We start from the raw sequence: 26,139 nt of genomic DNA on the forward strand, positions 1-26,139 counted from the left end.
ATGTGCTCGTCCATGTATGAGTGAATGGGTTTATGTGTGCAGATTTAATGTACCCTGTGTGTGATAGAAAATATATTTATGCATGTGTATGTGTGAAAGTGGCTATTGCATGCATTCCTTTGGGCCTTAGTGACAGATGCTAGGCTTGTATAATGTCAGGAGCAGAGTCCTGTGTTTCTAGAAGCAGAAGTCTTGGGGCGGGCCAGCAGGGTGACTCAGTCAGCGACGGTGGACACGGTGGTGTTGACGTCGCTGGAGGACGAGGTGGCCGTGGACATGCTCGGGGCCGCGCTTTCGCGGGCCTTGGCCCGGGGCATCAGGAGCTCCTCCAGGTTCCTCTCGGGCTTCACCAGGAACACGTAGCACCTGGGCAGGAAGACGCAGCAGAGCAGGCCGAAGCTGGAGGCCAGGATGGCGAAGATCTGGACGGCCACCATGAACTTTCCCCGCGTGCTCAGGTAGGCGGGCACGAAGGAGATCCACACTATGAAGAAGACCAGCATGCCGAAGGTGATGCACTTGGCCTCGCTGAAGTGGTCCTCCAGCTTGCGGGCGATGAAGGCGAAGACGAAGGCGAACAGGGCCAGCACGATGTCGTAGCCGAAGATGCAGCAGATGAAGACGATGGAGCCCTCGTCGCACTCCAGGATGATCTTGATGTTCTGCGCGGCCGTGTTCTTGATGGGGTGCGGAGGTAGGATGACCAACCACAGCGTGCAGCCCACCACCTGGATGAGAGTGCACACGGCCACCAGCGCCCTCTGGTGGATGGGCTTAATGCGGTCGGGTCCGTCGGCCGTGGGGACTTTCGCTGGGGGGTCGGTGTTGGCGGTGGTGATGGCGCTCACTTCAGCGACCTCCTCTCCCTCCGCTGCGGCAGCCTCCCTGGCCTCTTTAGCCAGCTTGGCGGCCTTGGCGGCTGCCTTGGCGGCGTTTTTGACGGCCTTCACGGCGCGGGCGCGGAGCATGAGCACCACAGACTTGCCCATGAGGGAGGACAGGCAGAGGGCGAACCCCAGAGCCAGCCCCACCTGGCTGGTCATGCAGGACCAGGGCTGAGGCCGGCCCAGGAACACGATGGAGCACAGGAAGGTCACCACCAGGGAGAAGAGCAGAGAGAGGGTCAGCACGGGGTCGTTCACCTTGCCCAGAGGCGTGCTCACGTTCATCAGGACCACCACGGCCACCCCCACCGTCACCAGCGCCCCGACGGCGGAGATCGCGATCAGTGTGATGCCCAGAGGCTCGCCGAAGTCCAGGAACTCGATGGTCTTGGGCACGCAGGTATCACGGTTGGCGTTGGACCAGTAGTCCTCGGTACACTGGATGCACTCCCTCGCATCTGTTCCAAAATGCACAAAAACAGAACAAGTAATTTGTTACTTTTGAAATTTAATTGATTTCGAACATTATCTCAACTGGAGAAAATAGGCTTCCCGGCAGTCAGACTGCCTCCTGGTGGGAGTATAATGTGCTGTAGAGAGGGACTTCCAGCCACAGCTGCTATGGCTAGTTGGCAGACTGACATCACACCATCTAGTCTGGTAGAGCAGAGGGGCTATAAACAGCCTCTATTTAATATGACTACCTGTGACTGTTCTCTTTCATGGCAAAACACACAGTCATGCACCCACATACATGCAGGTACACACAAAGACACACATGCACACTCAATGTAATCTACATAGTTTATATGCCTGATGTATATTTCATCCATGCATACAATTTGAATCTGAATAAAAATCCTATCACCGTGGTGTCCCCTGCTGCTAAAGCCTTATACTCAGACACCTTATACTTGTCGCCATCACCTGTCTGATTGGAGACCTCCCCATCTGCGCAGGGAATGCAGTCAAAGCAGCAGACGGGTTCTCCCTGTCGGATACCCTTCCTGGTGCCGGGCTGACAGCTCTCACTGCACACAGAGCGCGGGACCTACGGCGAGCCAGCAGAGGGCGATCTTACAGGTGTGTCTTACAGAGCCAGAGATACAGCCGCACAGCAATGTGTCAATCCGCACAAAAGTCTGCTTACTCATAGAATTACACTCACAGAAGTAATCTGTAATTTTGTCATACAAAAAAAATAATCATGATAATCAAAAATGATCACATTATTAATTATCATGCATCTCTCACTGACCTCCAGGTCATCATTGTTCCAGATGATAGACGCATTGTCGATGGACATCCTGCTTTCAAGGGGCGCTGAGCCGTTGTAGCGACCAATCTGGACATAGGAGAAGCCATCTCCATTCCTTTGCCAATTAATAATATCATACTCTCCCAGCACCTCACCATCATCAAAGAAGATGTGCTCACCAGTGTGTGGGACATTAAACTTTAGGTTCTTCAGGTAATACATTAACTAAGGAGGAAAGATGGGAAGAATAGCATGGTTATTAGCTACCACTGTATTAGGCAAAGACAGCAATTGCCTTTGTGGAACAAACTGAGTACCTATTTACATATTGTACTAAGTAAATACCGTAAAGGTGTGTGCATGTGTGTATATATGTATGTATACATGTTTCTATGTATGCACATGCATGTGTGTACAGGCCTGTGTGTGTATATGTATATGCATGTATGTGTATTCATGTTTGTATGTACATGTGTGTGTGTGTGTGTGTGTGGGTGTAGCGGCATAGACGAAGCCTCTGTGTGTTTACCTGCCAGGGTTCAAAATTGGAGATGTTAGCACAGGTCTTCTCCTCAAAGGGCCCACTTCCTGGCGTACAGTGCTCCAGGTCATGCAGGGCGTAGGCCACAGCGTAGACGGCCTTGTACACGCTGTAGGTGAGACGCAGCTGCGACACGTCCGAGTACGTGCTGTTGAGCCGCTCCAGCGACTCCTTGCCCGTGCACGCCAGAGCGCCCCTGGAGGCAGAACCGTCAAGCCCCTTCGTCCATTTTCTGGCCGGGTCCAGCGTGCAGTTGAAGGCCGCCTCCCAGAACTTATCCGTCAGGGGGTCGTCGTCGGGTTCGATGCTCAGGAGCCGCTGCCTCAGGCCCGGGATCTCGGCCCTGCGGATCCCGAAGCCCAGCGTCCCACCCAGGAGGTCGAGCGCCCGGGGCTGGGCGATGAGGGCGGAGGTCACCCAGGCCTCGCTGGCGATCCAGGTGCGGTTGGTGATGTTGTAGCGCAGGAGCTCCTCCACCAGGGGGCTCAGGTCGACGTCGGAGGAGAACACCACGATGATCTTGGCGGTGGACTCCTGGACCGTCTCCACGATGCGCTGGATGTCCTCGGGGGACTGGACCTTGGGCAGCGTCTCCGAGAAGGAGATGCACACCCCGGCGTCCTCCACCTCCTCGCGGAAGGCCTTGATGCCGTACTTGCCGTAGTCGTCATCCGCGGCGATGGTGCCCACCCAGGTCCAGCCGAAGTGCAGCACGAGCTGGGCCATGGCCAGGGACTGGTGCGCATCGCTGGGGATGGTGCGCAGGAAGGTGGGGAACTGGAACTTGCTCTTCAGCACCGTGCATGAGGATGAGTAGCTGACCTGAGGAGGAAGAACAGAAACGCTTGAATGGGGGGCAGCTGGGCACTCTGATAAAAAGGAGAAGCTAAGAATGAAAGATGAATGATTGACTAGTATCATGACCTGCCAGTAAGCCTAGCATTGAGCCTAGTGTAGTGTATAAAGTGACCTGAGCATAAGTCCCATCATACGGGCTATTCCACAGTGAGACTGGTCTTCAGGCAGGGCTATAAAGCTGTGTTTTTCTGATTTTTGTTTTGAAGTTTAAGTACATTCTTCCTTCCTTTAGTTAAAAAGTTAAAGAAGTTAAAAAGGACCATGCACAGGGGGGAGGGGGTCTGAGATTGTGATAGTGATAGTGGAGCAGGGACCCCCAAAAGTACCCTTAAGGACTCACAAGGTTCTGCAGACCCCCTGTTGAAAACCCAGTGTCCAGTCCATGGAGCAAGACGTCTAAATCTGTCCAAATGAACAATTGACCACTGCACAAAAATGTATGGCTTCCCCCTAATACATACAGCACCACATGCAGATGCTTCTTTGATTTGTCTTGTTGCATAATATAATGCATTAGATAAACCATACATGATAATTTAATTTACATGTTCAATTTAACACATCATTCAAAATACAGCTATTGAATTCACCAGGTTTTATAGCAAGAATACATCAAATAAACTGAGAGGGGTGAACCCAGAGGGACATGTTTTCAGATAGCTCTCCAGCAGGCCAGCAGTTCCCAAGCCGGATACCTGGGGGAAATAGTAGAGGCCGAGGATTCGTGCGGTAGCGATGGAGAGGTCGGACCCCCCTGCTCCCACCAGAGCTGCCAGCGGAGCCCCCGTGCCACAGCGGTAGTTGGGCACGGCCTCATCCTGCCCGGTCAGGTACGTCAGAGTGCCCTCCACTGCCTTGGAGATGGTGAAGCAGGAGTCGTAGATGACGTAGCCCAGATCTGTGTTTGGCAGTATGTTATCATTGCTGTTTATCTCATCAATAGCAAACAGCATCGTCTGTGTCCAGCGGAAGGTTCGAAAATTAAACCTGCGAACAATGCGAACAAATACAAGCTGTATAACTGTATCTTAATCAAACTGCTTTGGTTTGACTGTTGCAATGTTAAGAGTATTTATATGGTACCAGAATTTGTCATAAACAGTATTAGTAATACTCTGGATCATATTATAATTTATATCATAAATAAATGCCATTAATGTAGTGAAAATACTAAGTCTCTTTTTTGCCTCCCTTATCTATATGTTTGTTGAATAAACATCTTTAAAATTATATCGACTATGCAGTAGTATTCAGAAGTTCCACTAGATGGCACCAAAGGATAAAAAGGAACACGGCCAAACTGCTGTCAAGATGGGAATTCTGGGGATTCCTTTAATTAGTGACAGAAAGCGCAAGGACTGATGACATGACATTTAATCTCATGGCTATCGCTTGCTACGTATTGACCCTGGTTTGAATAAAGTATTTACATGTTTTCCCTTTACGCATCTGGAATTCCCGGTTATTTCTTTGAAGGGTCGATGTTCAAGATCTTTTAAACACAAATCACAATTGAGATGATCAACGCTTGTATTTGCGGTGTGTTTTCATATAGAGTTCAAAGCACTTTGATAGTACAGGTCCAGGATGAATATTGCTAAACGACTTAATGTCACTATTTCAGACGTAATTTGTAATTATTTTGTCAAAATGTATGTAGCTGTTATTGGAAAATTCAGGATTCACACAACCCTTCTCGGATTGAAGTCCTGAAAAACATGAAAGACACTTATCATGACTCATGTTGTCTTTCCACAATGTCAAACAATTAGATATATGATTAGTCGTCATATATTTATTTATCTTCAGACAATCACTAATTTCACCAAAGGACTAAGATAAATCTGTTCGAAAGCACTCTCCAGAACAGGGCAGAGGGACCCATGGGGGCCGTACACCTTCCTCTAATACCAGTCATAATGACACTAAACGATTGGTTGATAAAGATTATGACGTATGTCGAAATTCAGAAAATAATTTAGGCATTGGTTGTCAGGGCAGAAATTGGAGTTCAACCTGATTTTAGGGAGGAGCCAAGTCTGCATAATTACAGCAGCACAAAGCTTTGTACTGGGCTGCTTGGGAGACATTGCTTAGGAACAAATATCAGACAACTGCACACATTTAGAAGTTATGATATGGAATAAATAAGATACAGGATAATTTCACAAAATGACAAAAGTGCGTATTCAAATAGAGTGAACATGAACATTTTGGGTAATGCCTCAGGCTACTGCTAAACATACTGTCATACAACAAATGTGTATCATAGCATCTTGAAATATAGAGGCTTCACAATTTGGGACAATATATATATATATACATATATTTGTTTTTTATGTTAATTAAAATGTGCATGCCTAATTAGTTATTAACGTTTTATTTGGCATTGTTAATGCAATCATCTTTCTATTTAGTTCATGAAAAAAAGTTATTTGATAATGAGTTCCAGAGCGATAACCCACATAGATTCTCACCCTTCGCATCCTGACGACGTAGGTATCGACGAGGTGTTCCTCACAGACGAGGCCAGTCGATAATGCACTGGAAACATTCCCCCTACTACCACCTTCTTCTTCTCTCTATCTGTATAGCCATTCAAATTGAATTTGGCTTTTAACTTGCAGCTAGGCTCTGCCGAAACAAATAAAAAAAGTTGTAAAACAATATATAATCCAAATACAATGCGAGTTCTTAAATCCATATTTGACAAAGGATATGTGCGACGGAAAGCATGCCAGGGCCTATGTGGGTCCTATCGGCAACAGTAATAATGGAGTAGTGCTTCCTCGCAGCAGAACCTGGCTTACACCTCAAGGGAATTGACATGTTGCATAAGACAATTCAACTAGCCTATAGTGCTACAGTGCTACAGTAAATATAAGTATATACATGGGCTAATTGCAAGCGACCTTTTTATGCATCTGTCCTTGTGAACTTTTCTAAGAATGAAACTAACAAAATGTAGACTACTTAATTTATGTCCGACGGAAATGCACTATCATTTGAATTTGCGTTAAAGCTAAATTGTATATTGCCATCATCTTGACACATAGCCCGTCACTCTCATGTACATCGTGCACGTTACATGTGTTATGCAGGTGCAGAAGCCCCGCTGAAGGTGGAGAAACTTGTGTCGATCTAGGCACATACACCGGGGTGTACTTTTGGAGGCTGGATATAAATAGGTGGATACAAATAGCTTATTTCACATGCCCACCCTGTGGCTATTGAAGAAGCTGACTGAGACCCAGAAAATGTCAAATTAGAGCTAAGAAGCGAGGGAGCATCTTAACAATTAATTTAACCCACCGTTGCGTATAAAATAAGTATTTAATGAAATAAAACCCATAATGTGTTACATTAAATTGTTTGGAAACGGCAGTGAAGTTCATTTTAATTTCCAAATGGGCCAGGTGGGAGATGACTCGAAACCACACAGGCTAACAAAAACGCTATGGGGCTAATTTAATTATGCTGTTTACGCGTCTAGTGTGCGTGTGTAGTGTGCTTGAATGCTTTTTACACTGCCATTTTGTCCTGCATGTCGCAAAATAAGATATACAATATCTTCAGGGTCCTCCAGGCTGTTGTTGTTAGTCTGAACCTGTTGCCACTTGTCCCACAATCAGACATGAGATGCACACCTGAACCCCGGCTCAATAGCAGGCACGCGACTGTGTCACGGGAGCATCGGAGTTTTCCCCCCAGTCAGTATGATAGCTCGCGGAGATGAGATGTTCATAAACAGGCGACTAATCTAATTAAACAAGGGTCGCTGGGTCTTCTTAACAATTATTTTTGACACTGTGCAATCAGTTCAAGCTCAGTTGACTCAATATGTGTAAGTAGCCTACGTGTAACTTATTTTGAGTCAGTTGACTTGTATCATAGGCTACGTAAATATTATATTTATTAAAGAAGACCCATATTATAGTCTTGAAAATACCATAACTTTAAGGAAAAAACAATGCATTGGAATGAGTAGTATTGTGTGTGCGCTATACATGCGTGTAACAAAAACTGTAAATTAACCTTGGTTTATGGAAACAATAATGTTACATGTAAGGCTTGAGAAACGCATTTCAAGAACATTCGCGCAAAAAAATAACTGCAACGGGGCACATTCGTGAAATGGAATTCAAATTCCCCAAAACGGAGATAGAGATAGGGTTTACATTTACATTAAAGCAGTACCCTAGACTGCTTTAACATTTAGGAGACGTCTACAAAGAACCCCCCGGTTTCAAAAGGCTACCTTAAATCGCGTATTGCGAACGCAACCACATGGACCGAACATAAGAATAGGAGAAAACACGATTTTCGAAATGTTTTGTATTCAGCTTCGTGACCCATAGTCTGCTCAAAGTATGCCGTCCTACGCCATGTATTTACTTTTCTCTAACTGGTAAACTTGATTGTATAATTGCCTTAGCAACGACATCGCCGTGGTTGTAAGCAAACAGAGCGACCTTTCTGAAAGACAGGCACGAGTAATGACTTATTTCAGTTGCCTGTGACCCTCACGAGGCACGCGTAAAAAGCATGACAGGGCTCCCTCTCCTGACAAGAATTAGTAAAATCAATTGCCTCACGAATCAGGTTCAGCATGATGACGCTTGGAATTCTTGCACTTTTGTTTGCCATCATTAACGTGCCAATGTCTCCCTTAGAGAATTGCCCTTCACATTTTGACAAATTAACACAATTTCATATTCTATATTCTTAAACTGGACAATGAAAACGTAAAACAGGAAAAGTAAGATGGAAGAAACAAATTACTTTCAACATGGACTTCTTTATTAAAGCTCGGTTTTCATTGTACAAATTTCAATGTTGAAACTGCATGCAGTAGCTTGGTTTGAGGCACATTACTAAGGGAAAAAGCACTGTTTTAAACAAAGAATCTCTCAGACATATAATTGCATAAATTAAACTTAAAAATGTATTTCATATTGCAATTAAACCCAACCCCCCAATCAAATGTCCATTACAAGTCCGCATTTCCTTGGAGACGTAAGTAAAATGTACACGTAAAAAGGCGACATACACGGAGGGAGAACATTAAGAACAAGTTTTGCAGTTAAGACACGGAACAAGTCCATCTTGCATTGTTCAGTTTGTGACGAACAAACACAGTTTGCAATGATACGTACGAAGACAATAAATACCTAAATATAAGCTTTTTATTACCACTGTATAAAATTGATCTAAATCAGAGGTTTCGTTCATGAGGCCAAAGTGAAAGTAACTGGGTGTGAATGCCTGGCTAAGCTCATGTGGGACAATAAATGCATCTAATCGTCATCCTCGCACTCACCGATTGAAGTATAAATGCTTTGTGAGGAGGACCTGACCCACTGGCCAGGAGCCAGAGAATCCTCCTTTGATTCTATCCTGCACAACAGGCCCCAGGGACACCAGACTCAAACACCAACAGCCAGAATTGACCCCTCACACTTACCAGGAAGAAACCTCCTTTAACCTGGAAATACTATTACTCTATAAAGCAGAAAAGCACCAAGGCCATGGATTAAACAAAATGAAATTAATGTGCAAAAGTTAACCTTACACAACACCAAAACTGCCTGCATGGTGGTTGTGATAATGAAGTGTTCAAAGTGGATACAAATGGGTCAGTTATTCCCCACTGTCTCGCCATTGTTTCGTTATCTTTTTCGTACAAAAGCACTTATTGCAGAAAGGAAAAACAGTACAGTATATACTCCCATCGGATCTGAGTCTCCATTGTGTCATGAAAAACAGGCACATACTTTGCCACACACCCCATTTTTGTATTGGGGGGGGGGGGGTGTTCCTTGCAGTAGCTCATCTTCGTAAAACTGACAGTTTGTGTTTACTGCACTTAACAGCTTACAAACTCCACTAGTGCCTTCTGGGAACAGTTCAGTAACCTGGAGGAATTTTATGCTCCCCAGAAATAATGTGCCACTTTAACGGAATTTGGCAAAAGGTTTTGAGAGCATGAATTGGTCACATCTTCACTATGCTGAATTACTGTACTTCTGCTAAAGTACTTAAGAGTGCATGGGCTCTATACATTTACTTAGGTTATATGTAAAGGTCCTGGAGCAAAGAAAACCAGAGACTTCATGATTACATTGAACCAAGTAAAAATATAGAGGCAATGCATAATAGGCAAAGAGAACAATGACTCTGAACCCATTTCTTGTGAGTTTTTTCTCTTTCTGTGGTTTGTTTCATGTCGTGACTGGAAGTACACCATGTGGTTAGCCCACAATGTGCTTTCACATATGACCTCCAAGAGGATGCAGCATTAGCAGAACATTAAAACAACACATGGTCACCAACAGAAAAAGAAAGGATCTATAACCACCCCCAAAAATTAGGCGGTGCAAGGTAGCGGCTCCAGGTGTGCGCTGGTCACAGTACTGCCTGCAGAAATGGGGAATGTTCGTATCTGAGGGGGAAGGGAGGGGTGGGGGCGGGTGAGATGTGGTGGGGAGGAGGGTAAAGGGGTTAGAGGAAGAGGGGTCAGAGGCGGGGTGGCTCTACTCCCATTCTGTGGTCCCTGGGGGCTTGGATGTTAGGTCGAACATCACCCGTGAGATTCCTGGGATCTTCTTGATTTCGTTCACCATCTTCAGCACCACCTTTGGGCAACGGGAGTGACAAAGAAAGGATAAGAAAACGGCAGAGGAAAGTAAGACTTTCTGTCCTTCACGATTCCGCCCCTCCTCGTGCTGTGGTGTGGGGTAGGGTGTCGGGGGTTTAACGGACATACCTCCTCAGGGATGTGGTCGCCAGGTGTGGCAGGAATGCCGGTCATGAAGTCGCTGGTGATGAAGGTCCGGATGACCACTGACCGTCGGCACGAGGGCTGCTTCTGCAGGGGGTCACGGTCAAAATGCAGGGGGGTGAGGATGACCGGCATCTGACTGATCTTTCCGGAGTAGCCTAGAGAGAGAGAACAAGGAATTTACCAACACATACCTAAACATCTTTCGCTACCACGCTCACTATAATGTAATACTTTGTTGCAAGGGGATTTCAACACTCAATTTCATTACAAGTGGCATGAATTTAAAAAAATAATACTAGGACACTCACTAGCAGAGCTCTGGGTATGTTACAGTGCTCCTACAGGATACTAACAGCTACTTAGCCCCCCCCCAATAAAAACATACCTAGCATTATTAGCAAAGGCTAAAAGTTGTCTATTATGGCCAGTGCAAATATAACAATATCAAAAATATGACAAAACATAAAATAATATATATGCTAGACTATGCTATAATTTATATGCTTTGTATGCTAAACTTCATACTTCATCTTCTGACTCACTCAGCATGAAGATAATTTATTTTTCGGCATGCAGATGAGTCAGCAATAGCAATAGTAAAAATTTCCAAAAGCCGGGGAAAAAAAACAATTACGACTTGAGGGCCTGTGTGTGACAGCATAATGTTATGCTTCAACGGTGTGCAGCAACCACTCAAATGGTTTACACTCAGCTCGCAGTGGCTGTTCTAAGTTTGGAATTAGGCATTCCTGCACCGTTGGAAAGATTTATCTTGTTTGTGTCGCTATTCAGCAAGCAGCATTTCTCACATCATATTGGAATAGGGCTATTTTTACACCTTAGGGCTTTATCGTATTGCTATGACTGAAAATGAATTCTTGCTGGTGAAATGTTCGTATGAATCTTTGAGTTCATGCTCTCAGATAGACGCTATTGTCCAATGTGTCATCTTAGTTGCAGATGAGACCAGGCCAGGAGTGCTTGTTAACTGGCCAAACTGTGACAATGGTGGGACTTAATTTAGTTGTTGCGTTTTCGCTTACTAATGAAAGCAGAACAGACTTTATTTTACTTTCGCTCATAGTTTAGTCACAGGAGTCGAACTCTGTCTGTGTCTCACGCCGCTGGCATAATGGCCACTATGGGGCTTGAAGTGGTTAAACTGAATCGGTTTGACAATTTTATCTTGTTAAGCACTGTTAAGCACTTTAGGTGACAAATGTTGAATGAAGGCGAAATGTGACCTGCAAATAAAATGTGTCACTTTATTATTATTTAGCAGTAGGCAGAATAACAGATGGAGAAACAATCCCTCTGCCCTTACCAGACTCCCGCAGGATGGAATGTGCCACAAAGTCAGCCTGTCTGAGCGTGCTCAACACGCCGGTGGTCAGGAAGGTGGGTGTGATGTCTGTGGGAGGCTCCTTCACCGGGGATCCGAACACATACACCACTCTAGAGAGGGGGACAAGTGACAAAACGCACCGGCTAAGAAAACCTGGCAGCATGGTTTCCACACAAGAAAATGCGAAGATTGAGGGAGCACAGCGAGGGCGAGAGATGGAACAAAGAGAGGAGGGAAAATGTGCAACTTGCAAACGCTGCGCGTGCCATTTCTCCACAGTACCTGTTGATGCTGTGGCACATGCGGGGGATGAGTCGGGCCAGGAAGAGCAGAGACTCCCAGTGAGGGGCCTCCTTACTGGACAAGCCGCACACGTAACTGTACGAGCGGCAGTCGCCCTGCAGGCAGACGGAGAAGGGAAAGAGTGAGGGAGAGGGGAATGAATGAGGGAGAGAGGAAAGACTAAGGGTTTACGGGAAATGCTAAAAGCTGGTTAAATATTTAAAAAAACGTTTAAAAAAAAACTAAAAATCAAAACCACAGCTCTAAATTGTTTTTACCCTTGGTTGCTCCAAGATCAACAAGCAATTAAAGTCTAAACCCAAAGATACGTTCAGACTTAACTTCACCACAACCCTCTAAGTAACCTCTGATCTGTTTTGACTGTGTTTTGGTTAACGTGAAAGTTTCCCTGGCACGTTGTCCATGTTTCCAGACGCGGTCTCATCAAAGCAGAACTGGGACACTGGGCACGATTTTAAGAAAGTATCCACTGAGTTTACAGCTTCATAGAAAGAAAACAAAAACATCCCAACACACTGCTGGGTCTGAAAAGATACTCAGTGGGTAGAACAATCTGTTTTTGTTTTTCACAGAACTAACTTACCCTCTCTCGACACCCCCGCCCACCCAAATCCCAACCCCCATGTCTCCCACCTCCGTGTCTGGGGTAAATATAGAGGCCTGCGGCGTTTAGCAGGAAGTGAGTGGAACACCCAGTCGTTTTTTGGAGTCTACTCTCAGTGCTTCTCTTTTTAACTCCATGGTATCCACAAACACAAACAGCATTTTGCCTGAACAGAGCTCCACCCTCCCACCACATCCGTAGTCTCACCAGGCACCGCTCATTTGCAAACGCTCACACGGTCCCAGTCCTGAAATCTTCCTCTCCACATCTTGTTTATACATCGCTCATTGGCTTGAGCTCGAGCTCCAGATAACCACTGTGGTCAAAGGTTTGATTGTAACAGTAAATGCCCGATAGCATGAGTGTAGCAAGACCTTCACAACGCCCCTGCACCAAAAAACTACCAAAAAGGGATTGACCATGCCTTCACAGGCACGACCTGGATAACATGGCACAAACCTGTGCTCAAGTGAAGAGCAGTGTGCTCACGTGACCACCACACCATTACATCATGATAAGATCATGAGCTCTGCCAATGACAGCTGCTTCTGTCAGGTAGCAGGCAGGACAGGGGCCTCGTACCTGGACACCAACGGTTTTGATTGGCAGGAGGAAGGCATTGAGTGAATGAAGGCTGGTAATCTGCATTAGCTTCTCCTCTTCCTCATCCGAGATGCAGGACTTTACCCTCTGCAGCAGAGTGTGCGGCTGAATGGAAGGACAAATACATTAGACGCTTTCCACAAGCAGGACATGGGTCAGAAGCTTTTAGACCAGTGGTCACCAACCCTGTTCCTGGAGAGCCACAATCCTGTCGGTTTTCATTGCAACCCTAACCTGACACGCCTGACTCTACTAATTAGCAAGATTCCTAGATGTTGAATGAAGTGAGCTTTGTCAGGATTGGAGTGAAAACCTACAGGACAGTAATCTCCAGGAACAGGGTCGGTTACCACGGTTTTAGACCATTAGTTTCTATCTCCGAAATACTTAATTTATGCAAAAACTCAATGGTCCAATAGCGTTAATACATTGTCAGCAAGAATAGGGACAGTTATGAAATGCATAGTTTACGGTGTTGCCAATATAACTGCATCCTGCATAATTTTGCTTCCAGGCCTCTGATTATGGTATCTTTGCTGCATTCTAGTGCACTCCCTCGACTGCAGGTGTGTAGGAAGGATTCTGATATTAGTTCCATCTCTTTTTTTCCCCTCCCTCTTCCTCGGCTCTACAACTGAGCGAACGCCAGTTCTGCTGCTCACCTTTTTCACACTAGCTGAAAAGTCTGCAACGATTTTCAAGATGTTGTTAGTCTCTGCAAAGTCTTTGCAGACGTAGGGCTCATCTGCACAGATCACTCTGATGGCCAGACCAGGACCTGCAGGAGACAGGAGGGTTATCCACAAGAACACCACCGTCTCCAGCCTGGACTGTTGACACAAGGCAGGTTGGGTCCATGGATTCATGCTGCTGAAGCCAAATTCTGACCTACCATCTGTATGCTTCACCAGTTTCATCAGACCAGGCTACGTTTTCCCAGTCTTCACCTGTCTAGTTTTGGTTAGCCTGTGCCCACTGCAGCTTCGGCATTCTGTTTTTGGCTGAGAGAAGTGGAAGCTGAAGTGGTCTTCTGCTGTTGCATCCCATCCACCTCAAGGTTCAATGTGTTGTGCATTCTGAGATGCAGAGCGGTTATCTGAGTTATCATAGCCTTTCGGTCAGCTCGGACCAGTCTGGCCATTCTCTGTTGACCTCTCTCATCAAGAAGGCGTTTCCGTCCGCAGAACTTCCTCTCATTGGATGTTTTTTTTTTTGTTGCACCATTGAGTAAACTCTAGACTGCTGTGCGTGAAGATCCAGGAGATCAGCAGTTACAGAAATTATCAAACCAGCCCATCTGGCACTAATAATCATGCCAGTCAAAATCACTGCGATCACATTTTGTCCCCATTCTGATGGTTGACGTGGACATTATATGAAACTCCTGATCCATATCTGCATGATTTTTTGCATTCCACTGCTGCCACACAATTCGCTTATTATATAATCGCATGAATACGGTGTTCCTAATAAAATGCTCAGTGAGTGTAAAAAAACGGCTGGCCTGGTTATAAAAACTAAATAAAAATGTGAGCAATGCAGGTGGCCATGGTCAAGGCAACCTCCAAGCAGGAGGTAATGCTGATGTAGTGAGGAGCAGCCTCACCAGGGAAGGGGTGTCGAGAGACGATGTCCTCAGGGAGCCCCAGCTCCCGCCCCAGCGCTCGCACCTCATCCTTGTGGAAGTCTTTGAGCGGCTCGATTACTTTTCCCTGGAGGGCCACAAGAGGAGTATGAGGCAGAACTCAGAATTCACACAGGCTCCTTTCTCTCCGCTATTTATCATCAGTCTCAGGAGAGACTGTACTCAAATAAGTGTGGCAAGGAGGTAGACATCAGTATCATGCGCCGGGGGGAGTTCTGCAGAATATCACCAAAGCAAATGTATTCATGGAAAAAGAGAAAAGAAATATAAACATTTCATGCAAACATTTTAAGAATATCCATCTTTTATGCTCTTAAGATACCACAATTCTGATACTGTACACCAATAGTTTGGTAATTGCAAAGCACCAACCATTACAGTGGTTTTGTGCTTCATTTGGCGTTTTGTTCCTGTGCCACCGGCCAGGAAAAAATACTTCTGACCGTAGGGGGCAGCCGCGTGCATTGCAGGCAGTAACAGGCGTAGCAGTCATTTGTAGCAAGATTGGCCATAATCCATAGTGGTTCAGGGTTTTTTTTTCACACAACCACCACCAGGTTGGCAAATGTGAGCACTCTACTCCACAGTTGTAGTGAGACCACCCTTGTTGGCACATGATGGACTTAAATAAACTACTTGAACAGTATTTGTCCACACTAAGCACATATGACATTATACAATGTTACATTAGAAGTTATTGTGGCTAATGCATTTATAATAAGTGGGGGGGAATAAAGCGCTGCAAGTTTAAATTAGTTGTTTCGCATTTTGAAAAAGAGAGAGAAATTGCACGCCTTATGAAGAAATCCATGTTTAAAACTTTATTTGAGTTGTGTATAAATAGAAACTAAATATAACCATGATTCAAATGTCTGTTTCCCTCTGTTGAGTATGTTGGTACTGTATTTACTTCTGGAAACAGACTTTTCAGCAGGCACCTCGTTATGAAAAAGGGCACCCTGTCAGAACCTGAAAGTATTTCAGAATGTTGTGGATTAGAGTGCTCACATATGCCACCTGACAAGTAGTTACTGTGGAAAAACCCAAGAAATATATGCAAATTTGCCGCTGCCCGGCAGATCTCACGAGTGGGGAGTGCCAAATGAAACACAAAACCACTGTATCTATGGAACCCGATACAGCAATGAACATTTCACAGATAACGGACTACTGCCTATACTGACATCTATTTTATTTGACACAGCTTGGGCTGCTTGCATGAGGAAAAGCGTCGGCAGCATACCTGGTCTCGAAGCTTGCGAATAAGCTCGGTGTCGTTGTGGTGCGTCTTGATGACCTCAGCCTTGCCACTGGCGATGACTGAAGCGCTCTCAATCAGGTCCGGCCTCAACGTGCCTTGGGCCAGGAACACCTCTTCAGGCTTCAGGTTCATCTCCCCAATTACCTCATTTGCCACCTGTAGGGATCAACCAACCAACAACCAACGTATTTCATTAAATCATGTTCTGTGGTCATCATCGATTTATAAATCTATCTATCCACCTCACAAACATCAACGGCGTCGTGCATGACCACGTATTAATTTTAACCCATCATAGATTCACTCATATTTTGAGAAAACTGGTTTGAAACTCATAACATCCTTTTGTGGAATTCAATCTTTCCAGATGTTGAGGGCCAGCAGACAGGGCATGGATATGTACCAATGATTCCTACCATTTTTACACAATGCAACCCAGGACTGGACATTCGTGTTTGGGAATCAACTCAACTCACCATAACAAACTGTAGTGGACTGTAACTGTAAAGTAATTGGCATGACAGGCGCATACCTGAGGAAGATGGTGCCGTCGATAGCATTCTCAATTGTAATTTGCCAGTGTTTCTGGTCATTTAAAATACTCTGGAGGAACTTCACAGCAGGATTACCCAATGGGGTACTGGTGCAAATCGTGAGGTAAGGGTAATCTGAGAGGAAAGTACATGCAAAATATGGTCCTGTGAAAGACTGTGAAAGAAGATGTGCGTCTTTATTAACGTCATTCAGGAGGTACAAACCTTGACAAAGGTGTCTCCAATGATTTTCCTCTTCTCCTCAGGGTTGGTGGTCATGTTCAGAGTTTTACTGATGCGCTTCCTGGGGGTTCTGTCCTCTTCCGAGATGGGCAGAGTCGTTGTCCCGTTGTAGAAGGTGTGGGCCGCGTTAACCACTAAGACGGAGAGGAAATGGAGGAAGCAAATGGGGATGCTAAATTAAGACCCCTGCAATCTCTAAATCATTTCCACTGATAATGACTAAATGATGACAACACATTAAATGAACATTGTAAATTACAGATTTTCCCCCAAAAACACTTTAGCATTAATTATGTGGACAATAGAGGCTGTTACTTGTTAATACATGGAATGCGAAGACAATTTATCGGCCCTTTGTAAGTAGCCTTGTATAACTGTAACTGCAGTAAAAACAGGAACACTCATACAGCACATGTCTGTATGAATGGTTGCAGATGTGAACAGACATGGATTACCTTTGACTTTGATGCCTAGCTTGGTCAGAGCCTCCTCCACGCTCTGGCTTTCCCTCTTTCTCATGAAGCCGTTGTCGATGTGGACAGCAATGACCTGCTCCTGGTTGAGCGCTTTGTTGAGCAGTGCCGTGCACACTGTAGAATCAACACCACCGCTCAGCAGAACCTGGGGAGAGCACGTTTGGGCCACATATATGCTGTCAGTTCATTTCTCATGGACATGGACATGGTCAAGAACCAACCAACAAAATAAACTGAAAACCTGCCTGGATTCTTACAAGTAAATGGATGAGGAGCAAGGCATGCTGGGTATATATTCTGAGCCTGTGGCACAGGGATGGAGGGAGCATTAGATGTGTTACCAGAAGTAAAATCTAATTAATTCCTCTAATTTATCCCTTTGTCTCCCAAGAGAGAGAATAAACCCACTTTCTCAGAGCTGTGAAGAGCAAGGGGAAGGATCACCCCTCTACGGGGAAGCCAGGAGTTTAATTGATGCTTTAATTGCTCAACCTCAATCCACACCCAGCTCCCCAGTGATGCAATCAGCAATAACTGAATATAAAACACTCAGACAGCCATGCAACAACCTTGGCCTCTGGTTTAACCTGAAATATAAAATCACAGAGAAATTAAAATTCAGAGAGGATCTACTAAACCTGACCTTAAACAATTATGGATTCAACGACCATCTGCCAATAGTGAACATTTGCTTCTAAGATGTATAGAGATACACAGGATTCTATGGTATGGGGACTTGACAATTCCTGACAGAACACCAGGCCGCTCCAAGACCATGCCAATCTTCCTCTGTGGTGCTGTACAGAGGGGCAACAGAAGAGGCAGTTCAATGCATTTGGGCTGCCAGGTTCAGAGAAACTCACCAGCACTTTGGACTTGTCTGCTCGTTCCTGGATCTCACGGATGCAGGACTCCTGCCGGTTCTGTACTGTGAAGTTGCTGGTGCAGCCGGCAATCTCAAACAGGAAGTTGCGCAGCATCTCCATGCCTCGTACCGTCAGGTCAACCTCAGGGTGGAACTGAGTCCCATACAGTTTCTTCTGTTCGTTGGCAATGCCTGCAGGGATTATTGAGAGTGAGGAACTACAGGAGTATTATTCCAGCTTTTCCATTAAACTGATATAGCTGTTTGTAAGACTTATACAATAGCACATTTCCTGGCCTTCTGAGGAAACAAAAAGCATATTCATTACTCAGATATTTTCAATATTCATAAATATGTGCGATAATTAGACTTCATTTAAACTCCATTGGTTGGCTTATAGTTTCTGCATTTCTTTTTACAAATTTGTGCATATCCCTGACCTTCCATCAGTAACAGTATAACTTCCCATCTCTGAATTCACCCAGGTATGATAAACCATGTTATTTGGGTTTCTGCTCAGTATTGGATTCCACAGATTTGATTCCAGGTTGTCATGGGGATTGCAACATACACCTCCATACCTGCAATAATGTTTCCCGATTGGGCCACCACCTTGAACCCTTCAGCCACTTTGTCAACACTGTCACCATGCGTCAGAAGTACCAGCTCCTCTTTCTGCAGACCCCTGTGGAAGACAAACCAACAGAAAGTCAGTAAAGCACCCAGACCACAATCTATCACCCTGAAACAGGTCTGCATAGCAAACCACTAAACAATTTTGAGCAAGACTGATCTTGAATCAGCCAAGTGCCCCAACACTGTCATAAGAAATTATTTATTTAGAAGTGTTTGTCGCAGTGATGCAGGCTATATAAGGCCATTGTAAGTAAGGGTCGTCTAAGAAATTGTTTTCATTCATTTAGACATACAATAGGATTTAGTGTGCTAACACAGTGCATGAGTGTAGAGCTATGCAAGGTATGGGGTCGAAAAACAAAAACATTTGACAGTCATTAAACCCCCCCCCCCCCTTGCCCTCCTCCTTGCCCAAAACTACTTCATTGTCCAAGTTCACACTAACAGAGGCAGGCTCTGGTATACTTGGCATGATATCACTCCTATTAAAATAAGGATTTTTGCCTCCTTATCTTTATCCAACCCACCTGAATAGAGAACAGGAATTATCCAACCCGATGCTGAACACCCCATCCTCCCGCATGCTCTTCCTGTGGACAGTGCCTCCGAAAACTTTATTCATCATCTACGGGAGGAAAAGCAGGCGATGACACGCTGAGCAGGGCAAAGAACTGTGCCCCAGGACCAGATATCAGTTCGTATCAGTCACCAAATTTCAGTTACACACACACACACACACACACACACACACACTAATCATGGACGTGCTGGACGGTCTCTGCAGCAGTGGCACATTTTTCTGAAAAAGGAATCATTCTCTCATTGCGCGATAATGTCGAAGCAAAGGACGCACTCCGGACCAGAAACTGGGCAGAAAGTGAATGTTCAGAGCCACCTAGCAACTGCAAGAAATGGGCCAGCATGTGCATGAGCGGCCTGTCTCTGTGATTCAAGTGAGAACAGTGAGAGTTTACAACATACTGGATAAAGGCAGCTGCATGGCTGAGCTGCACACAGAAACACAAGCACAAACAGGGAACAGGATGCCAGGTCTCCCCCTCTCACCTGCATGCCATAGCAGATCCCCAGCACCGGTTTCCCAATAGTGAAAATTGCAGGGTCAAACCAGGGTGCATCCTCTGCGTAGACAGAGTTTGGCCCTCCAGAAATGATTATAGCCCTGCAGAACAAGCGGTTACATGTAATTATTCAACTTGCCTATTTAGTAATGTAACCGTTCACACCCCTACCTCACAGTTATTACAAACACTTAACGAAACTTACATCTTCTCAGGTTGACCGTAGAAAGTCAGCACAGACCTAAAGACCATCCACAGAGAGAACTCCAAGTTAAACAGTCATTTGTACCTGAAACCCTGTTCTCTGATGGCGAAAGCCGGCGTCTCCAGTGGTAAGATCTCTGACCGCACACACAGCTCTCTCACACGCCGATCAATCACTTTTCCATATTGTGCCCCGGCATCCAGGATCACCACAGCTCCTTCATAGTGGCAAGAGCCATCCTTTGTTTCTCCACCAATATCCAGCTGCAATGCAAATGTTAAAATGAAAAACGGAAGCTAACAAAAGCCTGCAAATGAAATCTACCTATGTCGTTTCCATTGTCCAATACAATACTTCTTAAAGGAGTAACATGGTGGTTGAATGTGACACTTGCCAGTTATCTTTAGGTAATAACAAAACAAATGTGCATTTTTTTATTTTTTTTATTCAGTCACTTAAATGTATTTTAAAACATATTACTCTAAGCCTAAAATCTCCCACTATAAAAGTTCACCTAAACTGTTCACCTAGCTATGACTGACAGACTATGCTCCCACTTTCCACACATTGTCGTTTGTTGCCATAGCTACCTTCATGATACGCGCTCATCTTGAGAGTGAATTTTCACAAGCTATCTAACTTAGCATATCAACTATCGATAGCGAAGGGAAGGACGCTGACTTATCCAATTATAATTTTTTTCTAGCTAGCTAGCTAAGTTAAGATAAAAGGACAACTAGCTATAATATACTTATGAAAGCAAACTAGCTAGCTAGCTAACGTTAGCTCTTGACTCCAGAGAGAGGTTGTGTGTGAAAATCCCAAGAGATCAGCAGTTACAGCAATACTCAAACCAGCCTGTCTGGCACCAACAAGCCTGCCTCGGTCAAAATCACAGAGATCACATTTTTTTCACCAATGTTATGGTGTGAACATCAACTGACTCTCCTGACCCATATCTGTATGATTTTATGCATTGCACAGCTGCCACATGATTGGCTGATTATCAGCATGAGTCACTTTCCTGTCAGCTTTGACCAGTTTGGCCATTCTCCTCTGACGTCTCATTAACAATGCGTTTCTGTCTGCAGAACTGCTGTTCATTGGAATTTTTTTTTTTTTTTTTGCACCATTCTTTTCAAACTCTAGAGACTCGTGTGTGTGAAAATAGCACAATGAGCCCGCAATGTTGTATGGTAGTAAACAGGTAAGCGCTCCCTTTTTGTGTACAACTCACACTTTGTGGTATCCTTAAATAATTTATTTTTCACACATAACAGTCAGTCATTCTCAGTATGTGCAGAATATGTTCTTAAAATGACAGCCTCTTTTCTGGGTACTGGGCACAACATAGATTCGTAAATTTAGCATACAATAAAATCTATTTAGCCTATTCTACAGCTAGAACTGGTCAGTAGTACTAGGTGGTGCAGTGGCTTTCGGTTGTAATGAACAGATGTATGCCACTGTCAAGGCTGAAACGTACAAAATTGGCATATTTGGGAAAGTAGTTAGCAGCACGTTATTGAGGTCCAGTTTTAGGCACATGCTCCGATTCTGACGGTACTGTAAAGCCCGCTTACAAAAATACATTATCAACAAAAATACTCGTTATCAACAAGCAGCTCTCTACAATGTAGCCTACACTTCAGCTACAATGCGTATATGAGCATTTAAGTACAGCACAGATTATGAAATGCATTCCCGCATCCCCTAGTTAATCTATTAGATCACTATGATGAGCTAGTTAACTTTGTTCACACTAATCAATACAGCTATAAAAATAACAATGACATAAAATAAGAATAGCCACGCAGGTAGTTTCTACCTTCCTACATCACGTATTTCCAGGAGTTTTACCATAAAATGTTAGTACACGGCCACAATATGTGCCCGTCAAAGAGTTTTCAAGTAACAATACCCTAGTATTTCATAACATCACTTTATATGACAAACTAGCAAGGTATGAGGACAGATTGTGCAGCAGAATCTCCTTCCCACGTGGTTAGTCAGACTATCACTTCCGTCACTGAAAAACAAGATGCATTATTTGCTTACGTCCCGAAGCACAAACTATCTAGCAATATAAGCCAGAAAACATACAAATTGATTACATATTCAGGTTTCTTTAGCTGTCGAGTTGTTAAGAAGGATGTTACTGAATTGTCACACACGGGAGGAAATCGTGAATACAATAATTAATTCGCGCACCTGTCGACACGAGTGCTACAACTAGCTAAGTTAGTGGCCTATTTAAAATTATTATTCGTGTTGGCTAGCCAGTTAGCTAGCCATCAGAAGGATTATATACAGTTTGTCCGGGTTGAATAAATAGCATGCTGCGACATAGAGATGGTTGTGTTGCTGCTTGCAAGATCACTAGCCACCTGGTAGACTAAGTTCAATGCAATCTGACGATGGGGAAAAAAGTCACCGGTCTGCACATTTTCTCATTGTGAATGCTTGGCAAAACTGGACTTCAGACACAGCTGCCTTGGCGGACTCGCTCGCTAGCTCAAAGCACGCGGTATGACTGGCTATCGTTGCTACGAGTCAGACTAGTTAACGCTAGTAGATGACAACAGCTACACACAGTGAGATCGAAACTACACCCTAAGCTAGCTACTTAAGACAACAGGTCAAGTTTTGAATGTTCACGTCTGTTAAGCTAGGCAATTTTATAAAAATTGTCGGCCTTAGAAAAGTGGTTACACGAACGAAAAGCAATCCGATAAACATGCTGCAAGTTTGCTGGACGTACGCAGGCCGTATCCGGGGGCTCTCCTAGCGATCAAGCCCGGTAAAGAGAGGCGCTTGTACTACCACTGGGGGACTGCCAGCACATTAAGGGATACACAGAATGTGCTTAATATTTGCTAGCTAATACCAGGATCAGCAGTGAACAATGCCTTCCAAATCGTAGGCCAACGTACTGACCTTGGTATCCCCGTTGCACAAAGCCATGGATGACTGGAGTGTAATGGAGACTCTATTGCTCTTCCTGTGTTTCACGGAGAACGAGCTGAACACGGGGTTTGGCGCGCCGACTGCTGCTACAAATGTGAGCGTGCTTCAGTTTTTCCCACAATGGTGCTTCAGACAGCTCTCCTATTGCCTGCAGCGCCCGCTGTCACTCCTCCGACCCGAGTTTCTGTGTTTAGGAGTTTGTCTGCAAAACAATTTTTGCTACACGGGAGGAGTTTGACGTGGACTGTGGAAAAAGGAAAAAAGAAAAAAGGGGGGTTGGGGAGAACGAAGAGAAGAAACATCTCATCTGAATTAGCTAAATTTAAAACATCAACTCCCATGGTCAGTTGACCAGTCATCCTATTTATAAGGTGATTAGTCATCTGCCAAGGCACTGACATCAGGCCACTACGGTGATGAGAAATTAGGAAACTGAAGGGACTGAACTCTTGAGCTCTCCTATTTTCGTCAGCATTTGTGTCCCCCCCAAGTTGGGACACTGGACTTATGCATGTTGGTTCAATTGTAACAGAAACATAATTATTTCCAAAATATATACAAGGACACTGACCATTTTCAAAATTCCTTGTTCCTTGTTGTCGTGCCTGTTCCTTGTTGTTTTGTTTGTCTGTCCTCGACCAAGGACCACAATGGAAACAAGTCTGTGACTTTATTGTGTTTTTATCCTTGATGAAGTTTGAGATGCATGTCCTCTGTTCCATGTATTCTTGGAACTATACATTGAATAAAATCAATCAATCAATCAATCAATCAAACAAGTTTTTCTGAAAATGTCACCTAACTGGCTAAACACATTAATTTTATTAATTGGCATTTATTGCTACAGAGTGATTGAATGTGTTGCTGTCACCGGATCATCTTGTTAATCAGATATAATACAGGAAAACAGCTTACCACTCATGCGATAAGAGAGGTAGTTCCTAATATACACCAAAAACAAGATTGCATTTACAGACTGGCCTGAGGATGATTCACATCACTTGTTTTTCTTGACCAGATGAGATTGCTGTCTACATGGCTGTAGATTTTGTAGAATCGCTTTGATGAGAAATTCGCAAGGAGTGATTCCCTATGTCTGCTGCTATACAGCTGCTATAACCTGTGTCACATGAGCTCCAGCACCGTGCTTTGTCACATGCCGCATGTGTCTAAATGGGTCCGCGTGGCTTTTATCCAATCTTACTGCAGAACATACTGTCCACGATTAACACAAAACTGAAGCCAGGTCCTCACGTGATGGATGCATTATGCTATTAACACAGCCACAAGGAAAAAGATCTCCACAATCAACCTCCTTGTTTGGGACAAATGGAACAGTATCAAGATAAAGGATCTATTGGTCACCCTGGATACAACTGAAGGCCAAACCAATTATAGGGGATGCAAAATGTTGTTTTCTGATGTACAATCAAAATTATCTTTTACAATTTTGTTTTTGTAATGGGAAACATGACAAAACTGGTTGGAGGCTACTTATGATGCATTGTCCCTCAGAAATGCAGCAATCTGCAAGAAATATAATATGCTCTTGGGTATATGCAATAAATATTTGCTGTTTTGCAGCTGTTTATTAATTCAAAAGAGATGCTTGTAGACACTGATGTTTACTAATGTCTGCTGTCATTGGCAGTCCAGTTAGATAGTATGTGCAGCTCGTGTAGGACTATGAAACAACCAAAAAGCTGTTGAGTATTGTACCACACTTCATGGAGATTAGAGAGCTGAATGATTATTTGTTCATTATTATATTAAGGAGGAAAGCATCTAGGAGGTCAATTAAAGAGAAAACAGATTCTGAAAACATGTTAATTTCAAGGTTGTTTGCAAGCACCATTCCAACTAGCCTACAGTATATGTAAGCCTGAAACACTCCATCATTATGCTAATATGAAGAAAAACAAGCTGATCCTTGAATAGCTGGACTGGTAATTATACACAGCATACACCCAATGGCACAATATACACATTGCTCTGTCAGTTAATTGACATAATCCACAGTCCTGTAAAAAAAAGTATTTGCCCCATTCCTGATTTCCTCTATTATTCAGTTTATTCCAATTCCACACTGAAGAGTTTCAGATTCTTAGACAAAACATCCCTCATTTTGAACCATACAATCAGAGTGAAGTAGATACTAAAGTTTCTACCAACACACTGCACCACAATCTAAGTAAATTCCAGAAGAGAGTTCTTGAAATATATCAGTCTGGGGTTATTCATTTCTGTGGCACTCCACAAAACCAGAGCCATTATCTCTAAATGAAGAACACTTGGAACAGTGGTGAATCTTCCAATAAGTTGCCAGCCTGCCAAATTTTCTTAAAGCATGCAGCAACAACTCATGCAGGAAATAACAAAAGATGTCACTACTGGCCTTTCTCAAATAAGGACAGTGTTCATGACTTCACAATACAAAAATGGGATTCGTGAGAGTAGCCAGTGGAAAACTACTGCTAACCATCTCATATTTCACCTGGATGATCCCTAAGCCTCTTGGCATAATGTTCTATGAACATCCATCCATCCATTATCTGAACCCGCTTATCCTGATCAGGGTCGCAGGGGGCTGGAGCCTATCCCAGCATACATTGGGCGAAAGGCAGGAATACACCCTGGACAGGTCGCCAGTCTATCTCAGGGCACACACACCATTCACTCACACACTCATACCTACGGGCAATTTAGACTCTCCAATCAGCCTAACGTGCATGTCTTTGGACTGTGGGAGGAAACCGGAGTACCCGGAGGAAACCCACGCAGACACGGGGAGAACATGCAAACTCCGCACAGAGAGGCCCCGGCCGACGGGGATTCGAACCCAGGACCTCCTTGCTGTGAGGCGGCAGTGCTACCCACTGCACCATCCGTGCCGCCACTGTTCTATGAAAAGGAAAAAGGAAAAAGTCAAAAATCAAAAACAAAACAGAAGGCTAGGGCAAACTTGGTGTCAATGGCAAAGGGTGCCGTTCTTGACTTTCTAATCCACATGCGTACTATGAATCAGCATCTGTCTATAGATCAACATTCT

At 44.3% G+C, this 26,139-nt stretch overlaps 2 protein-coding genes across 3 annotated transcripts; both read right to left on the minus strand.

Annotated features, from left to right (window-relative positions):
- Nucleotides 1–215: 215 nt before the first annotated feature.
- On the minus strand, nt 216–6,110 carry LOC133107480 (vomeronasal type-2 receptor 1). Its single transcript, XM_061216469.1, has 6 exons — nt 6,019–6,110; nt 4,237–4,528; nt 2,672–3,505; nt 2,143–2,367; nt 1,812–1,935; nt 216–1,342 (listed from the first exon to the last, which is right to left on the minus strand). Exons 1-6 carry the CDS (start codon nt 6,093–6,095, stop codon nt 216–218), a joined length of 2,679 nt encoding a protein of 892 aa, XP_061072453.1. The 5' UTR covers nt 6,096–6,110.
- Nucleotides 6,111–8,319: 2,209 nt separating this feature from the next.
- Nucleotides 8,320–23,679, minus strand: gmps (guanine monophosphate synthase). Of its 2 annotated transcripts, XM_061217906.1 has the most exons (17): nt 23,662–23,679; nt 23,061–23,334; nt 20,208–20,386; nt 19,905–20,019; nt 19,367–19,464; nt 18,785–18,888; nt 18,202–18,395; nt 17,318–17,483; nt 16,845–16,996; nt 16,069–16,242; nt 14,787–14,892; nt 13,843–13,958; nt 13,160–13,285; nt 11,953–12,068; nt 11,650–11,780; nt 10,308–10,480; nt 8,320–10,176 (listed from the first exon to the last, which is right to left on the minus strand). In XM_061217906.1, exons 2-17 carry the CDS (start codon nt 23,085–23,087, stop codon nt 10,075–10,077), a joined length of 2,079 nt encoding a protein of 692 aa, XP_061073890.1. In that variant the 5' UTR covers nt 23,088–23,334; nt 23,662–23,679; the 3' UTR covers nt 8,320–10,074. The 2 variants fall into 2 exon arrangements, with proteins under 2 accessions (XP_061073890.1, XP_061073889.1); XM_061217905.1 differs by lacking the exon at nt 23,662–23,679 and having other exon boundaries at nt 23,061–23,418.
- Between the last annotated feature and the right edge of the window lie 2,460 nt (nt 23,680–26,139).

The sequence above is a fragment of the Conger conger genome, chromosome 13 (genome assembly GCF_963514075.1).
Source record: "Conger conger chromosome 13, fConCon1.1, whole genome shotgun sequence".
In the NCBI taxonomy this organism is placed as follows: Eukaryota; Metazoa; Chordata; class Actinopteri; order Anguilliformes; family Congridae; genus Conger; species Conger conger.

Excerpts from the sequence above, each read along its gene's own strand:
- LOC133107480 (XM_061216469.1), bottom strand. The coding sequence starts at position 6,095 with ATGTTTCCAGTGCATTATCGACTGGCCTCGTCTGTGAGGAACACCTCG. Across the intron at positions 3,506-4,236 it reads GCCTCTACTATTTCCCCCAG|GTCAGCTACTCATCCTCATG; the intron begins GTATCCGGCTTG and ends CTTCCTCCTCAG. Across the intron at positions 1,936-2,142 it reads GGAACAATGATGACCTGGAG|GTCCCGCGCTCTGTGTGCAG; the intron begins GTCAGTGAGAGA and ends GGCTCGCCGTAG.
- gmps (XM_061217906.1), bottom strand. The coding sequence starts at position 23,087 with ATGGCTTTGTGCAACGGGGATACCAAG. Across the intron at positions 20,387-23,060 it reads TGTGCAACGGGGATACCAAG|CTGGATATTGGTGGAGAAAC; the intron begins GTCAGTACGTTG and ends TTTGCATTGCAG. Across the intron at positions 16,997-17,317 it reads GCTAGGCATCAAAGTCAAAG|TGGTTAACGCGGCCCACACC; the intron begins GTAATCCATGTC and ends TCTCCGTCTTAG.